This window comes from Eublepharis macularius, chromosome 1 (assembly GCF_028583425.1).
Source record: "Eublepharis macularius isolate TG4126 chromosome 1, MPM_Emac_v1.0, whole genome shotgun sequence".
Classification (NCBI taxonomy): Eukaryota; Metazoa; Chordata; class Lepidosauria; order Squamata; family Eublepharidae; genus Eublepharis; species Eublepharis macularius.
The window spans coordinates 91226533-91254089 of NC_072790.1; the positions used below are offsets into that span (position 1 = coordinate 91226533).

The 27557-nt window shown below is 41.1% G+C and overlaps 1 protein-coding gene across 1 annotated transcript in view; it reads right to left on the bottom strand.

The window, feature by feature from the left end:
• Positions 1-27557, bottom strand: part of SIM1 (SIM bHLH transcription factor 1) — a 69109-nt gene that overhangs the window by 17536 nt on the left and 24016 nt on the right. Inside the window, exons 7-9 of the mRNA XM_054990519.1 lie at positions 27371-27477; positions 23507-23654; positions 1106-1271 (exon numbers count right to left, since the gene is read on the bottom strand). Of these exons, the coding sequence (XP_054846494.1) occupies positions 1106-1271; positions 23507-23654; positions 27371-27477 (421 nt within the window). The remainder of the gene's footprint in view (positions 1-1105; positions 1272-23506; positions 23655-27370; positions 27478-27557) is intronic.

Sequence of the window (27557 nt, forward strand, 5' to 3'; positions counted from 1 at the left end):
TGCCAATAGATTCCCAGAGAGCATCTGTAACCATTTTGGTTTTCCCATGGTTCTCTGGCAATCAGACAATACCTTTAAAAGCTTATGGACTGACTAATGGCAGAGGAAGTTGCTCTTCAAGATGTTTCAGTTTATCACAGAGGAGGGGAGGTGACCACAAATTCAATTAGCATTATGACTGTCAACTGATTTTCATAATTTCTGGGCCCAATTCAAGATGCTGTCATGACCTAGGCCTCTCTATACACAGAGAAGCACCTTTTTCTTTATGAGTCCACCATCCTGTCAGATATTCTGAAAAAGTGCATTAATGGCCACTGAGTTCATGGATGCTGTTCTTGTCCCTTTTATTTTCAAAAAAGTTACATGATCACATTGACTTAGGTAGTTAATTGCCCAGCCTACATAAAGGACCATATAAGCATCTTCCTGCCTTTACCACACAGGCATTCTCTGCATGGTGACCCACCCACCCTCCCTCTGGTCATCAAGAGATCTGCTGGTTGCTTCTGGGCCTGGGCCTAGCAGTAATTTGAGAGGAGGGGTAGGAGTGACTTGTTCGAGGGCCATTTGTTATATGTTCCATTTTGCCCAGAGATGGGTTGAGGTAAATAGCCCTGGTCTTGACTGGTTAGGCCATAAGTAGTTTGGTAGGAATACGGTTGGTTGCTCATAATAGGTAGGGCAATTTGGCGAACACCCTAACCCATCAGGCATGATGGAGGGACATTCATGAAAAGCCCATCATTCGTTCCTATGTCAGGGTGGATCAGGAGGAGATGCCCTCAGTGCTGAGCAGCATCAGCGAAACCCTGTCTTGCCTTTCTACAATAAATTCTTTAAGGCTGCTCTGACCCCTTCCAAAGAGACCCATTAGTGTATCTGTTTGCAAAGACTCACCAAGGGCAAGATATGGAAGATCCTCCTTCAGACATTACTTGGAAGTACAAACATGGGAAGTACAAGCCATGCATTTTCTGTCAGCAGATCGATGTAACATTTTAAAAGGCTCTCATAATGCCGGACTTTAATATCTGGTTCTTTTCTAATATTCTGTTAACAAACAAAATCAACCATAATGGGAAAATAGACACATTTCTCATACCTGTGGATAGGGAGATGTCCTAGATTTCGACTTGGTGCTTGAAAGACGTGATTTACTCCCTTTTCTATTGTCAGTTATAGTTGGAGTTGAGTTTGCATATGGGAATGATGGCTTGGCTGCTGAAACCTGATCTAGCGAGAGCTGCAATCCCTTGTATTCTGTATCCCTAGATAAAAGGCAGAAGTTGAAGACTTAAACGACATATAATGCCATCCTGCGCAGCTGATGTTGAACTTGCAAACATTTCTTTTTATGCAAAGTCTTGAACTCTTTTGCAAGGAATTGAGTCATAAAATATATAAAGATGTAACAAACATGAATCTCTTTTTCTCCTGCGACCAAATATAAACATTATGTTCATAGTCAAGATATTCAAAAGTCAAATAGTCTTGTACTTTACAATATATGTAGCACTTGGGTTACATGCCCAGATCTGACCACATGTTGCACCTACACAGAGATTTTGACCACATGCATTCAGAAAACATGTGGCAGCTTGGTGACTACTGAATGATGAGGTAGCTGGTTAGATTTCAATCATCTGAAAATACCTTTAAAAAATATTTCTCAGTGTCTGTGAACAAATCAGTTAGTGAAATCTCTCATTTTTATGACATAAGTATCTGCTTTCAGCTTAATGATAATAAGAGATAAATCATTTTAAACTGTACCTATCAGAATTTTAAGGGACGAGTTCACATGACCATTACATTTAGCAATTATCAGATTACAAGCTTGAAGTCTGCTAGCACTTGCTGAGAAGAAATCACTAGCTATTTTTGGCTCTAGATACACAACTGCTGTCTGCCTTTAGTCAGTAAAACTGCCACTGAAATTCAGACAATGATAAGTACAGCAGGTAAAAAAGATTGGCGTTTAAGATCTGTTAATTCATCCAACTGAGAAAAGTTTTTTTTTAAGTATACCATTCTCAAGAATGTCTCTGCGTCCTGAGATTTGTTTGGTACCAACAAGGTGTAAATCTAGGCATGGAGGCAGATCCAAAGGAACCCTTTCATGAGTTGACAAAACTTTCATTCATAGAAGGACTGTTTTTGCTAGAAAGTTCTTCCATGAATTGAAGGGCATTTGTGGACCCAATCCATGATCACTGAAAAAAAGAATCTGAAATGCCTAAGCATTTTATTCCTAGCTCCAAATTTAGATTTACTTGAGTAAATCTGTGCCAAGGTGTTTGTGGTATTGATCTGCATATATATATCCACAAGTAAGATAAATGAACTCATAACTCAGTAGTTTTCATTAGAAAACTTTAATCATACAGAGAGGAAAAACCTTTTCCCACAATAAACTGGTGACATTATAATAAAATGACAAGGAACAGAGGTTCTTTACATGGTCTTGCATGAAGCCAGACTTTCTATTATGAGTAACATTTCTATTCTGCACAATGTACAAAAATGTTTATAACTGGAAATGCTATAAATCAATGTGTCTGTTCAAAATGTTTGTATAACTGCACCCAGATGAGTTACAATTAATCTGAATATACAAAAAGTTCTGGTCATTTGTCAAGTTTTCCTGATGTTTATTTCACTATAAAATGGTGACAGAGTGCAACAAATGTTTTGTAAAATGGCCGTTTATGATTGTAACCTACATTGATGGCTTACATCTCTTTTCACTCAGATAGAGATGCATTGGTGCTATCAGAGGTAACAACTAGAATGTAAAAGGTATGGAGACACCATTGTTCTGTGTCTCTTCTCTTCACCAGTGAGATAAAGCGTAACACATGTAAAATGGTGTCATTTGTTCTGCACTATAGAAAGTCCATCTTTACACTAGTTAGATTTTTCCAGGAAGATGGGATAAAGAGAAAGGGAACAGCAGCAGTTCCATTTTTCATTAAAATACTAGCTCTGCCCAGACCTGGAAGATGGGGGACCAACAATATTGATTGTTAGTTCCATTATGCCAGTGGTAATTGAGTGTTTTACTTTCTTAGGCCAGTTCAGATGTTACTTGACAGTACTTATTTCATTCATAAGAATCACCTTGTCACATATGTAATATAATCTGTACATTGAGCACCTGCCTCGCAGGCTCAGCTGTACCCATCATCTCACAGTCTTATATCAGATCACAGAAGTTTTCATACATAAGGTCTACAAGCTTTCACCCAGATTATGATTATTTGGTTCATTAAGCATTGTTTATACAGATTTTCAATTTTTAAAACATTTGTAAGTGGTATACAAAACTTAAAGTTAAAACAATAATCAATAAATTAAAATGTCACCTAAATCAAATAAAATTATAACCAGCAAGGACCTTCAACATAAAAAGCTCTGCTTCTCATGGACATCAATCTCATTTATTATACATGGTAAGCCATGTAATTATTGTCCAACAAAATGGCTAGGCTAGACTGGAAGGCAGAAAAAGCAGTTAATACTAGCTCACTCCTGCCAATGGCTCAGCTTTCATGGAAAAACTAGCACCATCAACAGTAATAATACCCAGTTCGATCACTGGGAGCCAGTTCAACCTTTTGAATATTCTATGAAGCCTTTCAGCCCTATTCTATGCATGCTTGTTCATATGACCCCCCCCCCAAACTTCTATCCCTGGTAATTCTCTCTACACTTCTGAGGGCAGTAGAACCTAAAGAACCTCTGATGGCCATGGAATCTCTATGGAAAACCACAATGGAGTGACATGTTCATATGGGATACACAGTCCTTCAGATGCCCTTTGGTCAACAATAGCATTTTGAATTGTGTCTGGAAATGAGTAGGAAGCCAAGACAGGTCCATCTTTATTTCTATAAATATCAATAAAGTAAACTTTTAGTTTTATTCCATCCTTCCACCAAGTTATTTTAGCAATGGCCAGAACAACCAAAAGATTTTCAATGCCAAAAAGGCAGAGATTAATCCAGACAATCAACCATCTAGATGTACCTGGAGGTAAACCATCACTAACAGCATGGATACTTTGCCTCAAAAAGAAAGCTTTGCAACTGGATGATTTGGACTATCTTTATGATCCACAGAAATTTTCTTCAGAAGTGACCTCACAACAACCTCTTTCATGGCATCTAGGACTGCTGTTTCTCAAGGAGGCACTTATGTCTCCTATAGGTAGCTGGCCACTTCCCTCCAGCTATGTATGTTCAGCCAAGAAAGGCAAGAGACTGATTCTCTCCAAGCACTCGCTGTCAACATCCACAGGTTGCAGTGTTCGAGTCTTCAGCTTTGCTTGACTACAAATATTGGGATTCAGAAATTTCCTGACCATGTGGACAAGGTCTTAGAAGACAATATTATTTGTTAGGACTGAAGTAGGAAAAGAATTTAGGCTGCAGTTGTTTTTATACAAACTTCCTTTGACAATCAAGAATTAAAATATGTATTTTTAAAAAACACTTAAAAACACACACATTTAAAAGCAAACACCAGATAATATCTTTTATATACAATATTCCTGCCTCAGCTGGAGAATTTTTCACTGTTTTGAAGGTAACTATTCCTCCTTCCATAGCCTGATTGTTGAAGCATGCCAGAAGCCTATGAACGTCTTTACAGTCCCCTTTCCATCACTACCAGAAGCCTATTCTGAAGACTTTCCCTTCCCCTCATTCTGAGATCATGCACAGGAAAAAATGGTAAAACATTTGTTCATCCCAGGAGAGATCGAACTGAGAAGCTGAGTTATTGAACTAATCACCAAGGCACTCTGCAGATTCTTACTACCTTGTTTGTGCCTTTGATGGTCCATTCCGAAAGACTGTTGCCTGTATATTGGAATCTGAATTCACACCAAAGCAATGCTCAGAAAATGAAAGGATTGTGTAACTGGGCCACAGTTCAGTCAGACAGCAGAAACTTTGACAGGAAGTGCTCGTGGCAGAAAATTCAAAATTGACAAATTGAAATTTCAGTATCATAAAGACCAGTTATAAAGTTATATATATATATGCCAGCTACTTGGTCCCTCACACATTTTTCAGAGAGCAAGAACATTAATTTTTGTATTGGGTTTCACAGAGACCTGTGCTGTGTGCCTTTCTCCGTATATATATATATATATATACACAATACAGTACAAAAATTAATGTTCTTGCTCTCTGAAAAATGTGTGAGGGATCAAGTGGCTGGCATGCTGCAACCTATAATGACTTCAATTGTGCCATTTTCAAAATGGCCCATAAATTAGAAGAAAGGGATAGTTTATAAAAAAAAAAAACACTGCCTATATCCAATGTATAATAGCAACTTTACTTTTACTTTTCATCTCCCTGTTCTTAGACCAAAGTCTTGAACAATAAAACTGAAAAATTCAAATAAAGCCCAAATTTTAAAAGATCTCCTTCGACACTTCTCTGTGGCCTCTGGAAATCAAGCAACGAAATAAGTACATTTAGGATCTGAATCCTCTACAAGGAACTAAATCTCTTGCTCTAAAGTCACTAGAGGAAGCATAGTCCATTTATCAAGGCACGGCATTTAAGCCTAAACTGAAACACATGAGGACATTGCAAGAGAATATGTACGACTGACTGGAGGGGGCAGGGGCTTAACCAATCCGAAAAGGGGATCCTTAACAGGCAACCCAACAATACCATTGAAAAGAGGAAGGGAAAGTGTGAATGCATAAAAGTTCTACATAACTTTGGGCTAAACAAGGAATCTTGGTTAAGAAGAAGGTTAAGGAATCTGAATAAGAAGGGAGTTTACCCTTCGACAGGAGGCCCAAGGCAAGCAGGGAGCATGCCCAATGAGCATCAAAATGGGTCTAGCTCTTATCTCTGGCATAAATCAGTTTGGCCACATGTTTTTTTCATAATAGCAACTTGAATAGTTTCGCCTTCTCATCTTTTAGAACACCTTTTGGAAACTACCAGCAATTAATTGAATAAGATGTCATGGTTCATTTCTGCAGACAGGAAGATTTCCATTAGCAGATTGCAACTTTTTTGCCCCCTTTTTTGCAGACCAAAATTTCAGGGAGCATTTGATGGCAGTGAGGAGCAGAGAGTGAGAAAGTTGCTTGCTGCTGATGGAAATCCTTCTCTCTGCAGAAATGCTCCATGGGATCCAAGCAGTGTGAGGAATATCAGTATATAATTCCAAAAATGCAAAAAACAATGAAACAAGGCCCACTATTTTTCACAATTCTTACAAAAACATATACACTGATAAACATTTTCAAACACTGCAATATGAGGTAAAAATACTGACCTAGGTTATAAGTTCAGCATACTTGTGAAGCATTTCAAACATGTTAAAAGCATGCCCATAATGTTAAACTTCATTATTACTGCTAAACAAACAAACAAACAAATCATGTTGCTCACTCCAATCTTACTTCCAAAACTTTGGCTGCAAAACCACAGTGAAAGAATTCATTCCAATGACCAAGATCCAAATTGGTACAAGTGGCTGCTATACTTATTAACAGTACAGTGTAGACTTTTTCTTGTTTGTGCACATGCATGCATGCATGCGTATATATGAGAGAGAATTTGCTTGTTCTCCCTCTCCTATAATACTAGAACTCAAGGGACTCCATTGAAGTTGGGCAGTAGATTCACAGCAGACCAAAGGAAGTACTCCCACTCCCACCCATCCACCCCCAGCTCAATTAACTTGTGCAACTTGCAGCAGTGGAAAGCAGTTCAGGCTTTAAAAGATAACTAGACAAATTTGTGGTTACAGGTCTATTAGCCAGATCATGAAGGCTAAATAAAGCCCTCATGTTCAGAGGCAATGTGCTTCTGAATACCAGTTGCTGAGTGACAACAACTGGGAGAAGCTTTGGCTGCTGTGCCCTACGTGTGGGCTTTCCAGGAACATCTGGTCAGCCACTGTGTGATAATAGATGCTATCTAGAAGGAACTTTGATCCATTAAGGTTCTTCTGATGTTCAGGCACTGTTCTGAGCTTAAAACCAAGTACTTCTACTTAACTGGCTCTTGAATCAGACATGAACCAGTCATTTGAAGGTGTTTTCAGTATTACATACAATCCATTTAGCCAAAGAGCTTGAACTGAAGACAGTTAACTGAAAGCCCCATTGACGTCACTGGCAAAGAAGCAACTGAAATCCATGCCCTTTAGCTTCCTTTGGAGGCATATCCATGTGATAGCTTAACTAAGACTGCAGTCAGACTATAGCTGAAGGCAGTATGCCTATGTTTCTTTTCTTCCATTACAGTCACTGGACATTGCATCCATATAGGCTATATGTGAGGCTGGTGCCAAGGCAAAGAACTACAACATACCACTCTTGGATGAAATAGGCCACAACTTTATTGACTATAGCCACTGAAACATAAGTGCCGCATAGGGCAATGGATCCATATTATCGAACATCCCACCTGCTGCCTGATGGCATGAATCCCCCAGCTTGCCATTTGTACATCAAGGGATGGTGGGAGATGTAGCCCAGCAGTCCCTGCCATGCACATCCAGTTGGTGTGAGTCACCCCAGTAGATCCAGCCCAATGTCCTGAAATGGCCACCAAGTTATGACAGATACCCTCCAGCCACAGCTGACCCCAAGGGAGAAGGAAGGGATGAAGACAATAATTAGCCTCTGGCACCCAACAGGAATGGTGGTAGGGAACACAAGTGGCTACTGGCAAGATGTTGAGCCTACCTGTCTACCTTAACATCTGGTTCCATCCTCAATTGCAAGGCGCTAGGGTGCCAAACAACTATATATTACTGTGAGTTGGACTGAGTTTGAAAAATAAAAGGTCATTAAAATAACAATTCTTAATTTCAGTAGTAGTATGTGTTCTATTATATAGCTTCTCCACTTGGTCATCCTCCAATACAGTGGGTCAAATTCATGCTTGCTATAAATGTAGTAACTATCGATAAAGTATGTACTTGGCAAGAACTCACAAAGGCATTTAAATGTTAGACTTCACTCAATAATGAGAAAGTTGGCTAAGAGAGAAGCTTCCTGAAAAGTACCATGAGAACTCTCAACATCACCCTGGATAGACACCAAAGATATAAAGTGGGGAACTTGATTCTATGTATCATTTGAAGTAATGCAACATTTAACAATGCTGAATCCCATGGCACAATCCAGCAGTGTCAACTCTGGGCATGTTAGTGTGTTGATTTATTTTCCATAGCATCATTTTCCATTACTTTAAATTCATGGATACTTTTAGCAGCATGTCTGCTGAGAATGAGCTGAAAGCCTATTAGATGAGAAGTAAAACAGCTTGGGAGGGTTTTTCCGCCCTTTAAGAATGCTTCTTCTGGAAGTCAGCCCTTGCACTACATTTCCAATTTAATATCTGAGGATTTATGCATAAATAGCACCTCTTACATTTATTAATGGCACACAGAAATACCAGTCCTCACACACTAGCATGAGAGTATCCACCATTATATGCAAAGTTAATAGGGACCCCCAACTGTTTCCCAGGATGAACATTTTCACCTCAATCTTCAATGCAATCTTTTCTACATATGCGGGGAGGGACACTAATACCAATAATGCTGGATGAGCATCAAGAGATCTGAGTTCAATTTCTTATTCTGCAGGAATAAGAATCTTAGATAATATTGGGCTAGTCATTCTAGGTGAAATTTTTTAGCAACATTTGATGTAGACTTGATCTGGGCTCCATCATAGTTGATGATTCCCACTCACAATACAATAGGAAACACTGAGGGACTTGGTACGCATATAGCCTGGTTCTGTATAGGAAAGGGAGACTAACAGTGAAATCCTAAGCAGAGTTACTCCAGTCTGATCCCATTGAAATTGGCTTAGACTGGAGTAACTCTGCTTAGGATTTCATTGTAAAGCTGGTCATGTGGTTTCATTATGTGTGCTAGCTCCAAGAGGTTGGGGGGAACAAGGTAAGAAGGAGATGGCGCCAACTGAGACCTAGCCAGACCTGGGAGGAACCACCAACAGTAAATTAAAGGCAAGGGAGTGGCAGGATGGAGAAAGGGTAACTAGGAAAGGTTGGATTGTGGAGGGACAGAGTAACAGGGAAAAGTTGGGGAGAGGAGAGGGTAACAAGGACAGTAAGGTGGAAGGGACGCACAAGAATAACAGGGAATGGTTGGTTGGGGAGTACAGAGTAATGGAACAGTATGACAGGGGTAAAGGGTAACAAGGAAAAGTTGAGTGGAAGGCAGAGCAAAAGAGTAACGGGAAAGTCAGGTGGGAGGAAAGGTTGGGTGGGAGTAGAGTAACAGAGAACAGTTGAGGGGAATGGAAAAAGGGAAGAGTGAATGGGAGGGGGAATAAATAGGGAAGGGTGGGTAGCAGGAGGGAAAGCAAAGCTAGAAGGAATGGGCTTCCACCCCCTTGCAAGTTCCCTTTTCCCCACCCCTACCATACCAGGACCAGTCACCTTTCAGTGTCTGTGTTATCCCTGTTGTGGCTTCTGTCCCACCCCACCCCCCAACTTCACCATAACACAATCCACAGCAAGCCTCTACCCGTCTTTTCTGAAAATGCTTTGGTAAGCATCTTGGAAATTGTATTTTATCTTTTAAATTTAAGATAGGTATGATAAGGAATGACATGTATGCTTTTCTATTTCCAATCTCATTGGCATATGCTTGCATTTTTTGTATCATTGTGATCCTTTATTTATTTCAAGGGCGATTAGATGGATTTTAAATAAAGATCTTAAAAGATAGCATTGATTGAGTTTTGGCTGAGATACAAGTTTTTCACTTGACGTCTGGAATAAACTTTTGATCTCTTCAGTCAGATTGTTGAATGTCTGTTAGAGATTGATTATTAGACGGAATAATCAACTCGGTAGAATCTTGTGGCTTAGTGGTTAATGCATTGCTTTAGAACAGTCAAAGAAACTCTTAGTTTGTTCTAGACGTGATCCATCCTGTTATCGACCAATCAGCCTTCTTTCTTCTCTAGGAAAACTATATTCTGCTTAGCAATTGAAGAAGCTTTTGGATTGGGTAGAATCAGAAACCTTATTGGGGCACAAACAAATAAGATTTAGGCGGGGTTCTTCAACATATGACCATTGCCTAGTTCTTTATCATTTGGCTAAAAAATATTCATCTTTTAAGGGAGGGTGATTATATGCGGCTTCTATTGACTTTAAAGGGGCATTTGATTCCATAAATCATCCCAGACTATAGAACAAACTCAATCAAACTAATATGGATAAAAGACTTCTAGGACTTATTCAGCTATTATATTTGGGTTTTATTGCCCAAGTACAACATGGGTACAAGGGAAATTTAACAAATCCATTTAATTTGAAAAAGGGGGTACATCAGAGATGTTTGCTGGCACCTTTTTGGCCTATTTATATTTAAATGATGCGGCAGCAATTTTTGATGACTGCTGCCATCCACCAAAATTAGTTGAGATTGATGGCCCTGTTCTGCTTTATGCAGATGATGCTGTAATCCTGTCTCAACTAGGGTCGGGCTGCAAAGGGCCCTGAGATATTTCTCCAGCTATTGCCTTTGAGAAAGCTTGGTGATCAACTACTCAAAATCTAAGATCTCAGTTTTCACCAAAACTAAGAAATGGAACCCGTCTCAATGTTAAGTCAATGGGTCCAATATTGAGCAAGTCAAGACTTTCTCTTATTTGGGGATTCTGTTTTTTATTTGGGGATTCTGTTTTTGGGAGTCTCTCCAGGACTCCCCAATTTAGAACAGTACTTTAAAAAGCAAAACCATTTGCAAACTCTATAAATAGGATTTTCCACAATAGGGGAGTGAAGTATATTCCTGGAGTGGTGCAAGTTTTTAATCTGAAAGTGCCCCCCGCCTTATTCTTTATGGCTCAGATATTTGGATTAAAGCTATCTCTGATAATATCAACCAACTCTTAGCACAATTTCTTAGGAAATTTTTAAATATCCCGTTTTGTGTCTAACGTATTCCAGGCAGAATTTTGACAGCGATCCTTGGAAGCAAGAGTATGGCTATATGCCTTTAAACTGAGATTAAAATGTCTCTATACTGAAGATGGTTTGTTAGACACACTAAATCGGGATACCCACAAATCAACTTGGATGAAAGCCTTGGATAAGAAACTGATGATAGTTAGAATGTTGACTGATATTTTTGAGATGGGCAAATCCAAAGCATTTTCTCTGATTAAAAACCATGTCCTAGAAATCAATTATAGCAGCTTGATTTTGAGAGCCCACAGTTTGTTCACCCCGATCTTTTGGTCTTTCCCAAAATCAATACCCTCCTATATGTATTATCTTACCATCCCACAATACTGCAGAGCTTTCTTGTTTGCGAGACTGAACATTGTACCGACAATGGTATTACAGGGGAGACTTTCGAATAGGCCCTATTCTGACAGAATTTGCCCTTGCAGCCTTAATAGGATCGATACATGATTTCATGCCCTGATTAAATGTAGGTTCTTCGAAAATATAAGGGATTAATATATTAAGCCTTTAATTAACCAACCATCCCCTTATACTCCAGAAACCCTGGCTCTTTCGCTTAGTGATAAGGATCCTATCTTTAGTAATTGCAAAATATGTCTCAGTCCTTTTAGCCCTTGCATCCCAAAAGTAAGGAATAAGTATTTTCTGCTGCCCAAAATTTATGAATTAATGAGCTTCTAAGGGAAAGAAAGGAAAGTCTTCGTTTCCATGTGCCTGTTATAAAGTAGTATTTCCCCCACAAGTGGAATAAAGATCCATAATACTCTGTTCAGAATCCTAATTCATAGACGAGAGAGCGTTCTGCATTTTGTAGATTAACTCAGTTCACAATAGGCTGCAGTTAGTTCTAAACAGAGTAACCTGCGAAGTCCATGCCTTGCATGAGCAGAGGAGGAAGGGAGCTCTCAAACCTGGATTGTTCTCATCTCAGACTCGAGTTTTTTAACGATGACTAAATACAGCCTTGAGTTCAAAGAGGCTTATTTCTAAGCCTGTATCCTTAAGATCGTAAGTCTTGTCTAGCTGAAAAATAGGACAAAGGATAAACGTAAAAGTCTAAAAGTCTGCCTTAATGAAAATGAAGAACATCCTCTGATACTGATAATTGTATGACAATGGTTAAGGTGTCTGAAAAATGTGTTTTAGTACCAGGAACACAAAAAAACTTCTGAAAAGAAAATTCCAAAGGAAGCTGTAGGATTCCCCTCCTGGGACTTTTTAAAACATGACTGTATAAACATCTGTCAAAGTTCTTTCAGCTAAAGACTCTGGATAGTCAACCCCAGCAGTCCATTCAAGCTTATGAGCAACTAAATATGTGCCTTTGAATATTAACTAATCAAAACTGAACTTTATAAACTCATTAACTCAGTTATTATAACTAATCTGACTTGAAAAATTAAAGAGAGCTGGTAAAATTAAGAAATGATCAGACATGGCCAAGATTTTGACAACAAGATGTCTGGTTTCAAGTTGTTGGGGAGAGAGATGAGAGATTAATTCAACCTATAAGTAGCGATGGGACTGGAAATACCAATTAGATAAGTTGCAAATTTGGAGGGGTGAACGATTTCCTCCATACTATTACCCCAATAAAAATCCCATGCCTTGCTGCTCTTAGACTTGGTAGTAAAACAAGTGTTACCAACTGAAAACATTTTTCCACCAGCTTGCTGGGACACAGTTTCTCTTTTCCACCAGAAACTTAATAAGGAGAATCGTTTGTGTGAGGGTACAATTCAGGGTAATTTTGTCCCGGCTGAATGGGTATAAAAGTTACAGCTGGAAATTGGTTACCCATTGAAAGCCTTGGAAATGGGAAACTAATATAATAATAAAAACTAAACTCAGGTAATAACATAAAGAAAGAAAGAGAATGAACTGTTTCAAAACTAACATGAACTGAAAAAATGTTTGTGCACATCCCAACAAAGAGCCATTATGCAACACAGAGTAGCATTACGGCCACCAAGACTCAACAGCAGTCATATTTTATTGAGGTATGCTTAAAATCTCTTTCTATTCAACCTAAATATTTTTTTCATCCCACCCTATATGTTTTAGCCTTGATTAAACCTCTCACAGGTTGCTAATCATTAATGGGTTCTTTATTGGCACTGTGCAAACAGTTCATTCATGCCAATGACCTATCAAATTTCACAGACATGGTCTTTAATTGGATTTGTTCATTTCTAATCTGCTTAAGCCTGCAAGGCTGTAATGCTTGACTAAATATACATTCAACACCCTTATTTAAACTGGTAAAATAAATTGGAGATTCATTCTGTGAATATAAATACATGTTATGCCATTGTTATTTGTACCTTGCAATGGAAACAAAGATTAGGAATAGTATTTAGGGATTTGCTTTTGTTGTGCTGTAGCAGGAGATGTCAGGAACTAGATTTTTAAGGCAAAGATTTCAAGACAACACACGCTACACCTAAAATCTAAAGACATTTCGATTTTAGGTGTAGCTTGTCCAACATAAAGTCCAACATAAAACAGCCAACAGTGCCAAATAACATTTTCTGACACCAACTACCTTTGTGCTAGAACAGTCTGCAGTGACAGTTATACCAAGCAGTGCCTAAACAATCCTTTCCTTTCAAAGAGGCATAAACTGGTGTAGTGTTGTGGTTAAATAGTTGGGCTGTGGTGCAGCACTTTTGGTGCTTTAAACCCCGCTACTGCCATGAGCTCAGCAGGTGGCCTTGGGTAAGCCACTCAGCTCAGCTGCAGCTCTCTAGCTGGACTGTGTGGATAATAACACCAACTTTGATCACTGCTCTGAGTAGTATTGCAAATCTAAAGATGTTCCACTTTATACTGATTGTCACACCATCAACACATGTAAAAGGCAATTCCAAGAATTATGCCACATTCCAGCACTCCAGGTTCTAGACATATCACCAAATTGGGTTCCCAAGTGAGAAAAATAAGTTCCTGTACTTGGGGACAATCCCACCCACCATGGCCTTTGCCCCTTATATACATGGGAGCAACCCTGCAGTTGGGCAAAATCAACAGCTGCCTGTACATGGGAATTCTCTGTGGCAGCCCCCACCTTACGGAACAGCCTGCATGAAAGGGGCAGGAAAGCTTCCACTCTCCTTACTTTCCACAAACTGTGCAAAACCAACTTATTCAGGAGGGCTTTCTTACCTTGGTAATAGGGCTATACTGTAAGGAAATAATTCAAAGGGATGCTTCAAGAAAGGAACAGGGACTGTGGACTATACTATTGTGCACTCTCTGCTACGGTTGTTTGTTATGTCATGTCAAACTACTTATGTCTCGTTCTGGCATTGTTTCAGCTGTTTCTGCTTGTTTTTGGATTTCTGCAGTCTATGCCCTAGTGAATGCCCCAGCTGTTCATTGCACTGCGTGATCCACCTTGAATTTCAGTAAGAAAGGTGGACTATAAATAAAGTAAATAAATAAATAATCAAATTAATGGGAATTTGGCAAAGCATAATTCCATCTCTGAGCTGTTGGCACATTCTAGCATAGCTCATCTTCCACTAACAGACACTGTACAAGAGGCTGCAGTGAGCCAGATCCTTTGATCCCACTCTGCTAGCAATGGACACTTCCGCGGGCATCTTCTGCTGGCGGAGAGCCACTCTTCTGCCAGTGGAAGGCTCCTTCTTGTGGCAGGAGTCTTTTTACACCAGAAGAAAGTTTTGGAATCATAGGACCCAACTCAATGTTTTTTCCTGGCATTACAGGAAAGTTCTTGCCTGCACTCAACCTAACCTATGATCATTACAACATACGGATATATAAACAGCAGCATGACAAAGGACATCAAAGAAAATGAACAAGAAAATCCATCTCCCTTTCCTCCATGGTCCAGTTGGCAGTTAGCTGGGCAAGTCTTCAGTGAGGCACAGACATCCAGCAGCTGTAAGTTATCCAGGGAATTGTTCCTAGAGACAGTCTGGCGTAGCAATTTGCAAGCTCCTACACATTTCTTCCAGGAAGCAACAACTGTATCCCGGGCCATACTGTTCAAATGCGATTCCTCAATACAGTTCCCCCCCCCACCAGTGGAAGCATCATTCTGCATGGCATAGTCTATGAACAGCTGAGCCAACCCTGTGTTTTCTCGGGATCCCGTGAGTCTAGAGTGAGCATGTCTGTTTATTTTGCTGCTGTCCCAATCAACCAGACTTAAAGCAGTTCACCTCATGAAAACCAGCTAAAATCTTAGTCCAGGGATATACAATACAAATAAAAAGAACAGAGTGAGCCATTAGCCACCGTGCTAACTTATGTGATTTAGAATGTATGTCTCAAAAGCTACAGTTTGCATATCACTGTCGATCATCAAAAAAGTTGGAGCGCAGTCCTAAACAGAGTTAGTCCATTGATTCCAATGGACTTAGACTGGAGTAACTCTATTTAGGATTGCACTGCCAAGGTGTGCGAGGACTGAAGGGGTTATGTGGATTGCTTGCGCTCTGGGAGGGAGAATAAATCCTGGGGAAGAGAAATATTCTACCAAATCAGCAGCCACAAATACCGTAGGTCTCAGGTAGAATTCACAATTCTGTCCAAAACAATGAACATTGGAGCCGTATGACTCATTCTCCTGACGTCACAAATGTTGACAAATGCGCTTTCCCATTCTGACCTGAACGTGAACGGTCCTAATCGACACCCAGACGCGGCTTGTTAACTGTCACGGTTCGAAATGTGCCGGCTGAGATTTTTGTGCAGAAATGATTTCAGGAGTGAGGAACCGAAAGACACTCGTACAAACATCTGAGGTTTAAAACAGGCAGCAACGAAAAGAGACGGGGGACTCCTGAAGATTATTTTCCCACTTCCTTCGTGAAAATGTAGTCCAGTGCCCCAAAAGGCACCCTAGGGGATGAGACAAGCAAAGACAGCGCGGAAATGACAAGGATCCCAGGCGGCGAGGGCCGGGCTAAGAAAAGAAAGTTGCATTTCTAAATGCCCGTGAGCTCATATTTCTGAACCCTGAACGGGAGAAACTGAAGGGAAAGCAAAGCTCAGCACTGGTTCAACTACCCAATCCACAGTTCAGTCCAGCTGAAGAGCTTCGGCGGCACCCTGTGAAATGCAAATATTTCGGCTTACCTGAATTGTGGAAAGAGCTGCAGCACTTCAGGGCGAAGCGCAACAAATCCTTATGCCGCAATTCACAGACCAATACGGTACAGCAAGAGAGTAGATAAGAAAACGAGAAATATTCAATAGGTTCCCCTTGGAGAGGTGCGAGTACGGGAGGTTTTACGGTAGAGACGGAGGTTAATTGCTCATAACTCCTCTTTCTCGCTTTAGAGCGCTCCGGTCTCAAACTAGGGCACTGAACGGAAGTTGGTTTTTTGCCTTCTTCACGCCTTCTACAGCAAATCAATAGAAAAATCTGTTTAATTGGTTAAAGCGGCGTAAAAACCAGCCTCCAGCCCACCAGAACTGGAAGGTAAACAACAAGGGACCCGCTTGTGTGCTCGATCAGCCAGCAGCCCGTCAGACACTTTTGATGCTATCCTTTAATCATCGCATCAGCAACATTACTAGAGGAGCAACAAGCACACAGTGAGGGAGCCCGAGGGTTGGGAACACACAATTCAGATTAACTGATGTCGAAAAACTGCCGCTCCCTTCTCTAGGATTAGAGCTAATTATCAAAAGCATTTTTAAAAGCAAGCACTTAGGTCGCTTCTGTTTCTAACATTTTAACAGCAATGTCCTCGTTCTAATTTATCATCATCAAAACATGCTACTAGGCCAATCCAACCCCCAGCCTATTCTATTGTTACGAGAGCAGCGATTGTAGGAGCAGCCCCATTCTTCTCAAAAGAAACTTGAGTACTAATGACTTCAATGAAATGCAGTTTACAAGGATCGTTGTGACATCGAAGCGTTGCTGTCCTGTCACAAACATTACCCCTTTTTGATCTTCTCCACACTCATTTGTAAACTGTTGCATCAACAACCTCTTTCTATGGCCAGCTATAGCAAGCAGTTGTGGGATTTAATACAAAAAAAGAGAGAGTGACATTCTGAGAAGGTCAGAATATCCCACCTAACAAGATATTTTCAGTCTAAGGCCGATTCCAGACGGCCATCCCCATCCTGAAACGTCACGTGTCGTCGCACGGAAAACACGATATTTCGCATTTTACGCACGACAACGTGCGACATTTCAGGATGAGGAGGGCCATCTGGAATCGGCCTAAGTCTCCTCAACTCCACTCTAAGGATAATTTTGTTGGGCCACAGAAGCCCCCATATGATCCCATTTCATGAGTCATGAAAGAAAAAGTATGTATTTCTTTTCTGACATAAATTTCTAGAATTACGTGCATGGTCAAGGTCCTGAACTTTCAGCCTGAGTCCCACAGCCTGTGATCTGAATAAAATGCAGGGCTCATTTTGAGGGGAAACGCACAGGAACGCAGTTCCAGTAGTTCTCCAAAGAGGTCACATGTCAAGTGGCCCCGCCCACCTGATTTGGGGCCCATAGCAGTCTGGATTGGGACTGAAATGGCCAGGATCAAGGCCAAAATGGCCCAGATAGGGCCTCTGATGGGTGGTGGATCACTCTCCCGCTCAGCAGCGGCCCGATCTTGACCATTTTGGGCCCCTTTTCAGCCATTTTCAGTCCCTTTTTGCCATTTTGGGCCCAATTTCAGCACTGAATGGCCAGGATTGGGTCCAAAACAGCCAGGATAGGTGATGTCAGGGGGTGTGGCATATGCAAACCACTTATGCTAATGACACACTTCCGGTGATGTCAAGGGGTGTGGCATATGCTAAGGAGTTATGCTAATGAGTTCCTGCAGCTCTTTTTCTACAAAATGGACCCTGGTAAAATGTATCCACCGACCCAGACAGCCACAGTTGTGATCTAGTAAAAGCTGGAAAAATATGCATAGCTATATTTGCCTCTGCTTTGTTTTCATTACAGGAAAATCAAGAGAGGGCAACTGAAAGAGTGTGAGATTGTAGGGGCGGTTATCCGGATATCCAGATCAAGTGGCTTACTTGCCAGACTCAGCTCTCAATACCTCTCACGATGCACCCACCACTGCGTGCGGCTTCAATCATATTTTGTGTTGACTCAAAAGGAGGACTCACTGAGTTCAGTTGGGTTTACTTCTTTGGAAGGGTGCACAGAATAGAATTGTTTTGGCTCTTGTGTGATAGCCCACATGACAGTGGGTCATAATAAACTCCACATGGTTGCATATGGATACCTGAGAACCACTGCCAATCGGAATGAATACTGAGCTAGCTGGGACCATAGTCTAACTCATTATAAGTTAGCCATGTACAATCATGTGGGGAGCATTCAGTTTTTAATTAGCCTATGAGTAAGTTCACTTATGGATGTTCATTGTTGTTTGAAACTTCAGAGATCAACCACCACAGATAGAACTTCTATTCTACCTAATATGACCTCGAACACATTATATTTCAATAGAAGCAATTTCTACCTTCATCCAAGTAGCATTTAGTTATGCAACATTTATTGAAATATATGCATGTGCGAATCAACCAAAATAGGTTCCAAGGAAGCTTATACCCCAACATAAGCAGGGCCGGTGCCAAGATTTCTGGAGTCTGAGGCAGCTTCAGGGCTGTTGTTCCCCCACGTGCGCACAGCACCCAGACTGCGTGATGACCTCACTGTGTGTGACGTCACACACAGGGTATGCCACTGGGATGGCATGTGTGTGTTCTCCCAGCCCTCTGGCTCAGTTGCTTCACACACCACCCTGGCCGCCTGCAACGCCTGGCCCACAGCTGTGTGCCAGTGGTGGTGGCGGCAGCAGCAGCACAGGGCAACTGAGTGGGAGGGCTGGGAGGCTGCCCGCTCAGTTGCCCTGCGCTGCTGCCGCCAGCATGCTCTCGTGGCCGGGCACAGCAGCTGCGAGCCAGGCGGCTGGGGTGGCAAGCGTGCATCCTCCCAGCCTTCCAGCTCAGTTGCTCCGCATGCCACTCTGGATGCCTGCCGCGCCTGGCCCGCAACTGTGTGCTGGTGGCAGCAGCAGCACAAGGCAATTGAGCTCCATGGTGCATGCTCCCACCCCCAGCGCCCCCTCCAGCACCTTAGTGCTCGAGGTGGCTGCCGGCCCAGCCTCAATGGATGCACCGGCCCTGGGCATAAGTATATCTGAGATATATCGGGGCACACAATATATTTGCCACCATTTCAACAGCTCTCTCAGTGTCTTGAGCGTTCATGTGTCTCACCATAAGAGCAGAGGTATTTAGGGAATGTTCACAAATGGTCTCATGTAGAAAAATTTACTTATTCAGTTACACAGTCACAGATGAACCACAGAAGCTAGCATACAAGTATATGAATAAATGTAAATATCACACCCCTCCCAAGTTTCTGCACCCAGGCCTAAAAGTCCCTCCTTTTATTCTTTTTGTTTCTGTTGAAGACAAAACATGTACACTGTTCTTTTATCTGGAGTGAGCACATTAATACAATCATTGTGACATGAATTGTCTCATGAAACTTATGCCCTACTAAATATGATAGTCTTTAAGGTGCTTGATACTCGTTACATAGAAACACCGAATATTATTCTATGTATCTGTGCTTCCCTGTGGACTGACAATTGGTCATGTGGTTCACATTATCCCACAGATCAGCTTGTCAGTTTCACTGTCACCAATGGCTACTATAAACTTCCATTATGAAGGAGCCTGGAGACCATATCTGTTTGTGGCAGCATTCGTAGATCCAGGTGGAGTATTGTAGTCCATTGGCATGTTGTAGGAAAATATGGTGATGGAAAGTGTCATCATGGTTACAGATGACTTAGGGTAACCCCATAGGATTTTCATGGCAAGAGACAGTGAGAGGTAGTTTGCCATTGTCTGCCTCTGCATAGTGACCCTGGACTTTCTTGGTGGTCTCCCAGGCAAGTACTAATTAGGGCTGCCCCTGTGTAGCTCTGAGAACCGACAAGATTAAGCCAGCCTGGGTAGATACTATGTATCACATGCATCACACCCAGTACAGGAAGCCAGCTATGCAAGGCACATGATCCACAATGGCCTTATTCAAGCTTTTGAAATCCATGGGGATAAAATGGGCCAGAACTTGCGCAGTAGAGTAGTTTTAACAATGAACATAGAGTTGAGAAGTCTCAGGCCTTACACTAGTCATAAATTTATCGGGTGATCACAGGCAGATCCTCTCAGCTTCAGTATTTCTTCTATCTGTAGTAGGTGGTTTTATTGTAAAGATTACTGCAGATGCACGTGAAGCACCAGAAACATGAGGTGTATGAGATATACATCTAAGTATTAGCTGTTAAAGGCAGTGCTAGCAAGTCATCATCCTGCATCTTCATGCTTCATTATTCTCTCCACTGGTGCCTGGGGGCACATAGTTCATATCACTTAATAAATTAGGATCTACCCACAATGGTTTCAGCATGTGACAGGTACAGGAAACATCCTGCTCATACTGTCTCCCAGTGGCTGGAAGCCATGCTAAACATGTCATGTGCATGACCAGCATATGCTGCAGTCATCTTTGAACATGCCGGAACTGATTTAAAAACAGTATTTGCTCTAATGCACCAAAAGTCAAATCCTACACATAGTTGGATTTCCATATGATCAGTTCGGCACAGGCTGAAGTAGCTGGAAGAAAATTTAGGATTTCACCCGCTGTGGCTACCAGTACTAACACAAACATGTGAACAGGCTCTAAATTATGTCTTTCAGAAATTTAAGAAATGAAAACCTTTTATATTCAAACAGCATATGACACATTCCACAGAAGATGGTCCGAACAATAAAAGTAACCCATTTCACATCCTTTTAGAAGGTTCCTAAATCCAAATAACTCAGGGATTCATTAAAACCTCTTCCATAGCTATAAAAGCACATTTTTCCCAATCCGTCAGATAGTTCAAAACCTTTCATCTGTCCCACATGAGGTTAATATATTAAGTAAACGCCAACTTCCATTATGCTTCAAGACAAAATTCTACTTATGTCCACTGAGTACCATTAGATTATACCACAAATTCAATTATTAATAATTTTGAGCAATATTTAGACACCAAATACTTTCACATTCTCTTTTCAAAGACAAACCTATACTCCCTTGTTCAATTGGTAGCTGAAATGTTGCATCCTTTTAGACAGAAAGTACACCTCACTGAAAACATCTCTTAAATTATCTCTCAACATGCGTTTAACTATCCCTTCTTACATTTATAATGGTTAGACAGAAGTTGTAGTGTTAATTATTCCCATTCATTATTAGGAGGAGGGGTAATCTAAATTAAGTAATTGTGATAACAGAACCAGAGACTGAGAATTAGTTCCGGGTGAAATGTGTATTCAATTATCTAACCTTACTAATACCAGTCTAATAGATTAGTACCCTAGGTTCAATTTACACAAGCATTTAAGTAGATTAGAATTCCTATTTCACCCATAGTTGTAAACTTCAGTGGGCTAGCCATGTTAGACAGTTACAGGGAAAATGAAAAGAAGTCTTTTGGTGCCTTAAATAGATTTGGGTTGCAATTCTAAGAACATTCTCCTGGGAGTAAGCCCTGATGAACAAAATGGGACATACTTCTGAGCAGACACGCTTAGGATTGCTCTCTTACATATACTTTCACAAACGATCAGATGTATGACGATATAGATACAGAGGAGTTAGCCGTGTTAGTCTGTAGTAGCAAAATCAAAACGAGTCCAGTAGCACCTTTAAGACTAACCAATTTTATTGTAGCATAAAGCTTATGCTACAATAAAATTGGTTAGTCGTAAAGGTGCTACTAGACTCTTTTTGATATAGATACAGAAAGACATACACACACACACAAAGTCACAAGAGGAGGGGGTTGAACACAGATTAAAAGGCCATAAAATGCAATAGGTGTGTTCTGTTATAGTTCTATGCAAAGCTCAGCAGTACAAAATAAGTACGACAACCATTAACAACAGCTGAAATTGGTAACAACACAGCCTACTTACTTATATTAAGCAATATAATGACTGGCTATGCTAGGAAATAGATGAAATGGACATGACACCTGTCTGAGTTACTATAGTTGTTAAATTGCTCCTTGTTAGTTTACCCAGTGAACAGTTGGGAAACATCAACCCTTCTACCACTCTCTACAAGTATAAGAGGATAATTAAGTAAGGAGAAGTAAAAGACACTTTGCATTGTGATAATGAGTGAAGACAGGTAATCCAAACAAAAATGGTGTGATCTTGCATATGTGGAATGGGGCAGATTTACAAAACACCCTTTTAATACAAATGTATGTGGTTGCTGCCTCACACGCACACAAAATCACTCCTCTGTTGCTTTCTTTTAAGTCCCTGTAGTCAGCTCTGTTTCTTTGCTAAAAGCACTATTCACATGGGCCACCATCTTACTACAAGCACAGTCTGAAATGGGGGGGGGGGCAACACCCATGCCAGACAGGAAACCTGTACGGTATGCTTCAGTGATCCTTCATCGCTTGTCTCCAGCTACACTCATCAGCATACCTTCAAATTAATTAAGAGACAGCCCATAAATATGTATTAAAGAGGAGAATGAATCTACCCTACAGTAGTTTTGACAGCTCAGATCTTGGGATCAGAAAAGCAGCCAAACTATATTAAGAAGCAACAGATCTAGATTAAATAGCCTTAACAATGCAGCCTCTTACGATCCATGTGGAGTTCAGACTCAAAGAACACCTAAATGTTAACAGTGGTGGGATAAGGAGTGAGGGGCAAAAGTCAGCATTTTCATTGCTCCTTTTTTCTATATTTTATTCTTTTGCTAACTGAACCCCTTCTGGTCACTCCAATACTCTCCCCCCTCCCTCCCTGATTCAATGTAAGGCTTCATCCCTTTGAACAAGAAAGAAATCACGGAGCTTTGATAGAAACTCTGGATAAAATTAAGAACTTCAAACTTCAAGGTTTTTTTTCCTTTTGGGAAGAAAAAGAAAAACAGATGTCCTGTTTGTTAAGTATAAATAACTCCGTACGTTGAAACCTTTCTTTTACGCTGCATTAAACTTTATTTAATGCAGGGTGCCCCTTCAATTGTAAAAAGGCAGAGAGGGAGCAAAATCGTGGGGTGACAAAGCCCTAAATCTTGTTCTTTCCCCTCTAGGGAAACAGAAGAAGACAGGAGGGAAAAGCTTTCAGGCAGATGAAAGAGCTCCATATGATTGCTACCAATCCTTTGGAGGAGGATGGGCCTCATCAACTGTAGCCCTGGCCCAAGGAATTTTTGTTTTTTTGGCAGGACTGAAATATTGGCCATTTTTATGACCCCACTTAAAGCACTTCCATGACAGGCACAAGAAAAGAAGGGCACCTTTGATGCACTCCATCAACCACTTTTTTTCCTGCCAGTGCCCAGGGGACTTGTCCACTAGCCAAACTCTGGAGCCCCATGACCCCACAGTCCCACCTACTGATTGATGCACTTCATTGGAACGTCTTCCAGCACCAGCACTTACGTTAGCACATAGTTGACACTGACGATACAGTGAGGCCGTGAAGAGCGGCTGTTGTGAACGATGGTGGCGTAGCTCTGTACCCAGACCCAGCCGCCCTGCTTGGCCAGGAAGCGGTAGTATTTTGTGGTGACCTGCCCTTTCACTAGCACTGAAAGAGAAATAAGAGGACAGTTCATTAGTATGTGGTCAGCCCAGTTTGCCCTTGTGAAAGAATGCCAGGAAAACACCCACCATGCCTACTGTTTGTTTTATTTATTTCATTAATTTAACGTATATCCTGCTACTTAGGGCAGTTTGTGTGAGTTTCAGGTGCTCTCTCAACAAGGTATTGCTATCTACATCCTCTTATCTTCAACAAGGTTATAGCACTGGGGGCTTCTAACCATTCACCGGTCTGATGGGCAACAAACTTCTCAAAGAAATACAGGTAGTGTTTTCACAAGTGACCACAAAGCCAATTTGTTTAGTGAGAGCACCTCTGCTTTAACATCATGGCAATCTGGTTAATAAATTGTAAATACTAATAACTGCTGTATGTTGTATGTCCAAAAGGGGTAGCAGTCTGAAATCATGCTATATACCCCTCTCTACCTCTCTTACCATCCTCATGAGAGAGAGTAGAAAAATAATACTCTTCAGAAAGGCAAATAAAGTATTAAATGCAAATGTAAAACCGTTTCCTGCCTGGCTGCCAATCAGATTTCAAATGAATCTCTGGCATGTGATAAATTATGTTACTGTAGTTCATGAATGCCAATCATTGGGTAACGAATTATCCTTACGGTCTCTTGTGAAAATGTTCTTTCTTGGCAATAACTAGTGAGAAAAAGATTTCCAGAGCCTGTAATACAAAGAGGTTCAACTGTCATGGCTTCCTCACCCAACCGACATATACAGAGGACCAGGGACTCAGAGATCCTAAAGGGATTAAGATTTTCTCACACGAAATTGCCAACACGTGCTCAAACTACAATTTCCAGGGCTCTTTGGGAGAAGGTTTAAGTAGGTTAACTCTGTTTAAAACTGGCTTAAATGTGTGATGTAGATGTGAGCAACATACACTGGTCCCAAAGCTAGTTAAAATGAAATTCTTGAGATTTAAGCAGCTCTTGCTGACTGGGATCCAAAGGGACTAAATCAAAACTGAGCCTTTTGCAACCCACAGTATTTTCACAGAAGTCTTATTGATTTCAAAAGAGCTTACTTCCAAGTAAGTGTGCTTATGACTGCAGCAGTTAAAATTAAAACATAGATGTGAATATATGATCATCACTTTAATCAGGCTAGCCCTGAAACACTGATGGCCCCAAACAAAGCACCAGGGATTTGGAACTCGGGGGGCTGTCTTGGCTTTAAAACTTAGCAATTATGTTATACCTTTTGCTGCTTTTGAAGTCTACAGCAGCAGTAGAAAAGAGGTTTCAAGCTTAGTTATGGTTTAGAAAGGCAGGAGGCATCAGTGTACCATTTCAGAAATAAAATTAAAATTTTTGTTCATTCTTGAGATTGCCTGTATGGGAAGGGATCGTGTGTTTACGTGCGTGGGGGGGAGTGATTTACAAATTAAAGAGAAATAATACTTGGATCGGGATAGGGCTGCTACTTTACTTTTCTGGCAAGAATCCTTCTATACCTTGAAAGAGGCAGAAATTACACCAATGCAGGTTTTCCCAATAGCAAGGCAAATCTAACAGTAAACAAGTCTAAGGGCTGGACTAGATGTTCACTTTGGGGGGGGGGGTCTGGGTTGGATCTGGGCTCCGGGGTGCTCTGTGCACGTGGAGCAGCAAAACCTGGGAAATTCTGTTTCAGTGCAGAAAATAGCTGAGTGGGGAGCAGGGGCCCTTCTTCCACCCCATGGCAGAAGCATTCCAAGCCCAAATGGGCTCTGCTTTAGTTTTTGATATCCATTCCCCCAGCTGCTGTGTGGCTACAGGAAACTGTACCCAACTCTTTAAAAAAGCAAATGTCTGGTTTTGCTCTTAAAAGTCAGCCCTCCCTCCCATCAGCTATTTAAAAAAATCCAGAGCAAGGATTTTTTTTCCCTTGAGGAGAAGGGTGCTTAGCAAAATCTCCATGGATTTTGAAATCTCTGGATGAGACCCAAAGTACTGTTCATTCCCACTGATAGTCTTGGAAGAAGATTCCACACCAGCCCATTCCCAAACAATATCATTTCTCCATGCCAAATCCATCCCATCACTATCTGTTAACACATTATAAAATAGTTGGGTAGGAGACCACATGTCACTCCTAGCTATCTATAAATAAACCTTTTGAGAAGCAAAGTAAACTGTTCTCCCTATTTTTAATGCTTTAGTAGGCCTTAGCTTCTCTTTTTAAGTGTGTTAAGAAAAGCCTGGAAACAAATGCACAAGTATTCCTTCATAGACACAAATCACCCATAATTTAAGTATTTAATTTAACAATAACTCAGAGGGCCCTGTTTCTGAGCTAGAAACCCAACAAAATGAATTCAAGAGACCCTCTCTGGATCTTTATTTCACTCTAGAGGAATTGGCCTTGTCCTGTTTTATGCTAACCTTGATAACGTTACCAATATAGTTAAATTATAGTTCATTCTCTTTAGGATCATAGTTTATAGGGAGGGAAATGAAAATATGGGCAAAATCCTGAGAACTATTACTGCTTCTAATGAAGATGACTGTTAGTAGTTGCTGTTAGGAGGAGGAGGACTTGTGTTACCGTTGCTATTATTATTAGAGTAACACCTTGGTGGCAGTGACTATTTGTGTTAGAAGAAGTAAAAAAGTAAATTGTTCATAGCAGAGCTTTACTTTTTATGATGATGGTATTTGTACGGCATAAATACTAAGTAAAGCAACACTGAAACAGTATCTCCAATCTCAAAATGAATGGCAAGACAGTCTGGCTCATTTATTTGACACCTCTCCCCCTATCCTCCACTATGACAGCTTCACTCATCAGATCAGGGCCTTCTGCAGGTGCCACCCTACAGATGGGCAAGATCAACCACTGCCTTGGCATGTGTATTCTCTATTGTGGCGCCTACCTTGTAGAATGGTCTGCCTGGGGTGGTCAGTTTGCAAACTATGTAAAACAAAATGTCCACTCAGTTAGGGCTACAATAGAAGAAAATGGTTCAGGAAGGGACTTTCATACAGGGACAGAAACTGCAAACTGGATCACTGTGCATAGGATGTTTGTCTTCTTGCTATACGCATTGTTCTGCTCTTGCTGCTTTGTTTTCATACCTAAGTATCATATTTAATTCTTTATGCCTTGTTCCAGATTGCTTTAATTTTTTATCGATTGCATTGATTTTCACTGTGTAATCCTTCTTGAATTTCAGAGGGAAAGGCAAACTATAAATAAATCAAATAATAAATTTTAGTGGCCCAGGATTATGATTAATCTGTTCTCCTGCATCACATATACAAGATCAAACCATTGGATCCCATGTGAATGATTTTGGAACATCTCCGTATCCCAATTGGGTCAAAAGCAGGCTAGAATCCTGATGTCACCCATTCATCGGGAAGGAATATTTGGACAATAGGAGGTGATGGTTATAAAGGGGCAGAGGTTCCCCTTCCTTTTCTTTCCTCGTTGCTCTTTCCGATTTCAGTGTAGGCTCCCTCACTTAAGAATGCTCTGATCTTGTGTATCTTTCAAAGCCCTACTAAGGCAGCGACTATCCTGAGCACGGTTCCTGCTCCTATTGAACTCAGTGGGATTGGCTTCCAAATGGCTCAGCCGCAGCTTGGAAACGCCCAAGTAAACAAGAGCCAGCCTTGCTGGGGAATAAGTCGATCCGACTTACTTCCCAGGAAAGCCGCCTAGGACGGAACTGCAAGGTCGCGAAAGGTAGAGGATCCTTACACAGGTGGTGAGCGCAGCGCAAGTGGAAGGTGTCGCAGCCGTGGACGTGATGGTACAGCGTCTTCTCGATCAGGTCCTGCGGCTCGTAGCCGGTGAGTTCAGCCACCCTGCCACGAGGAGAGAGAGAGAGAGAGACGCTGTCAGTGGCTCTTCGGCGAGGAGAGCAAGCGGTGCAACTGCCTTAAGC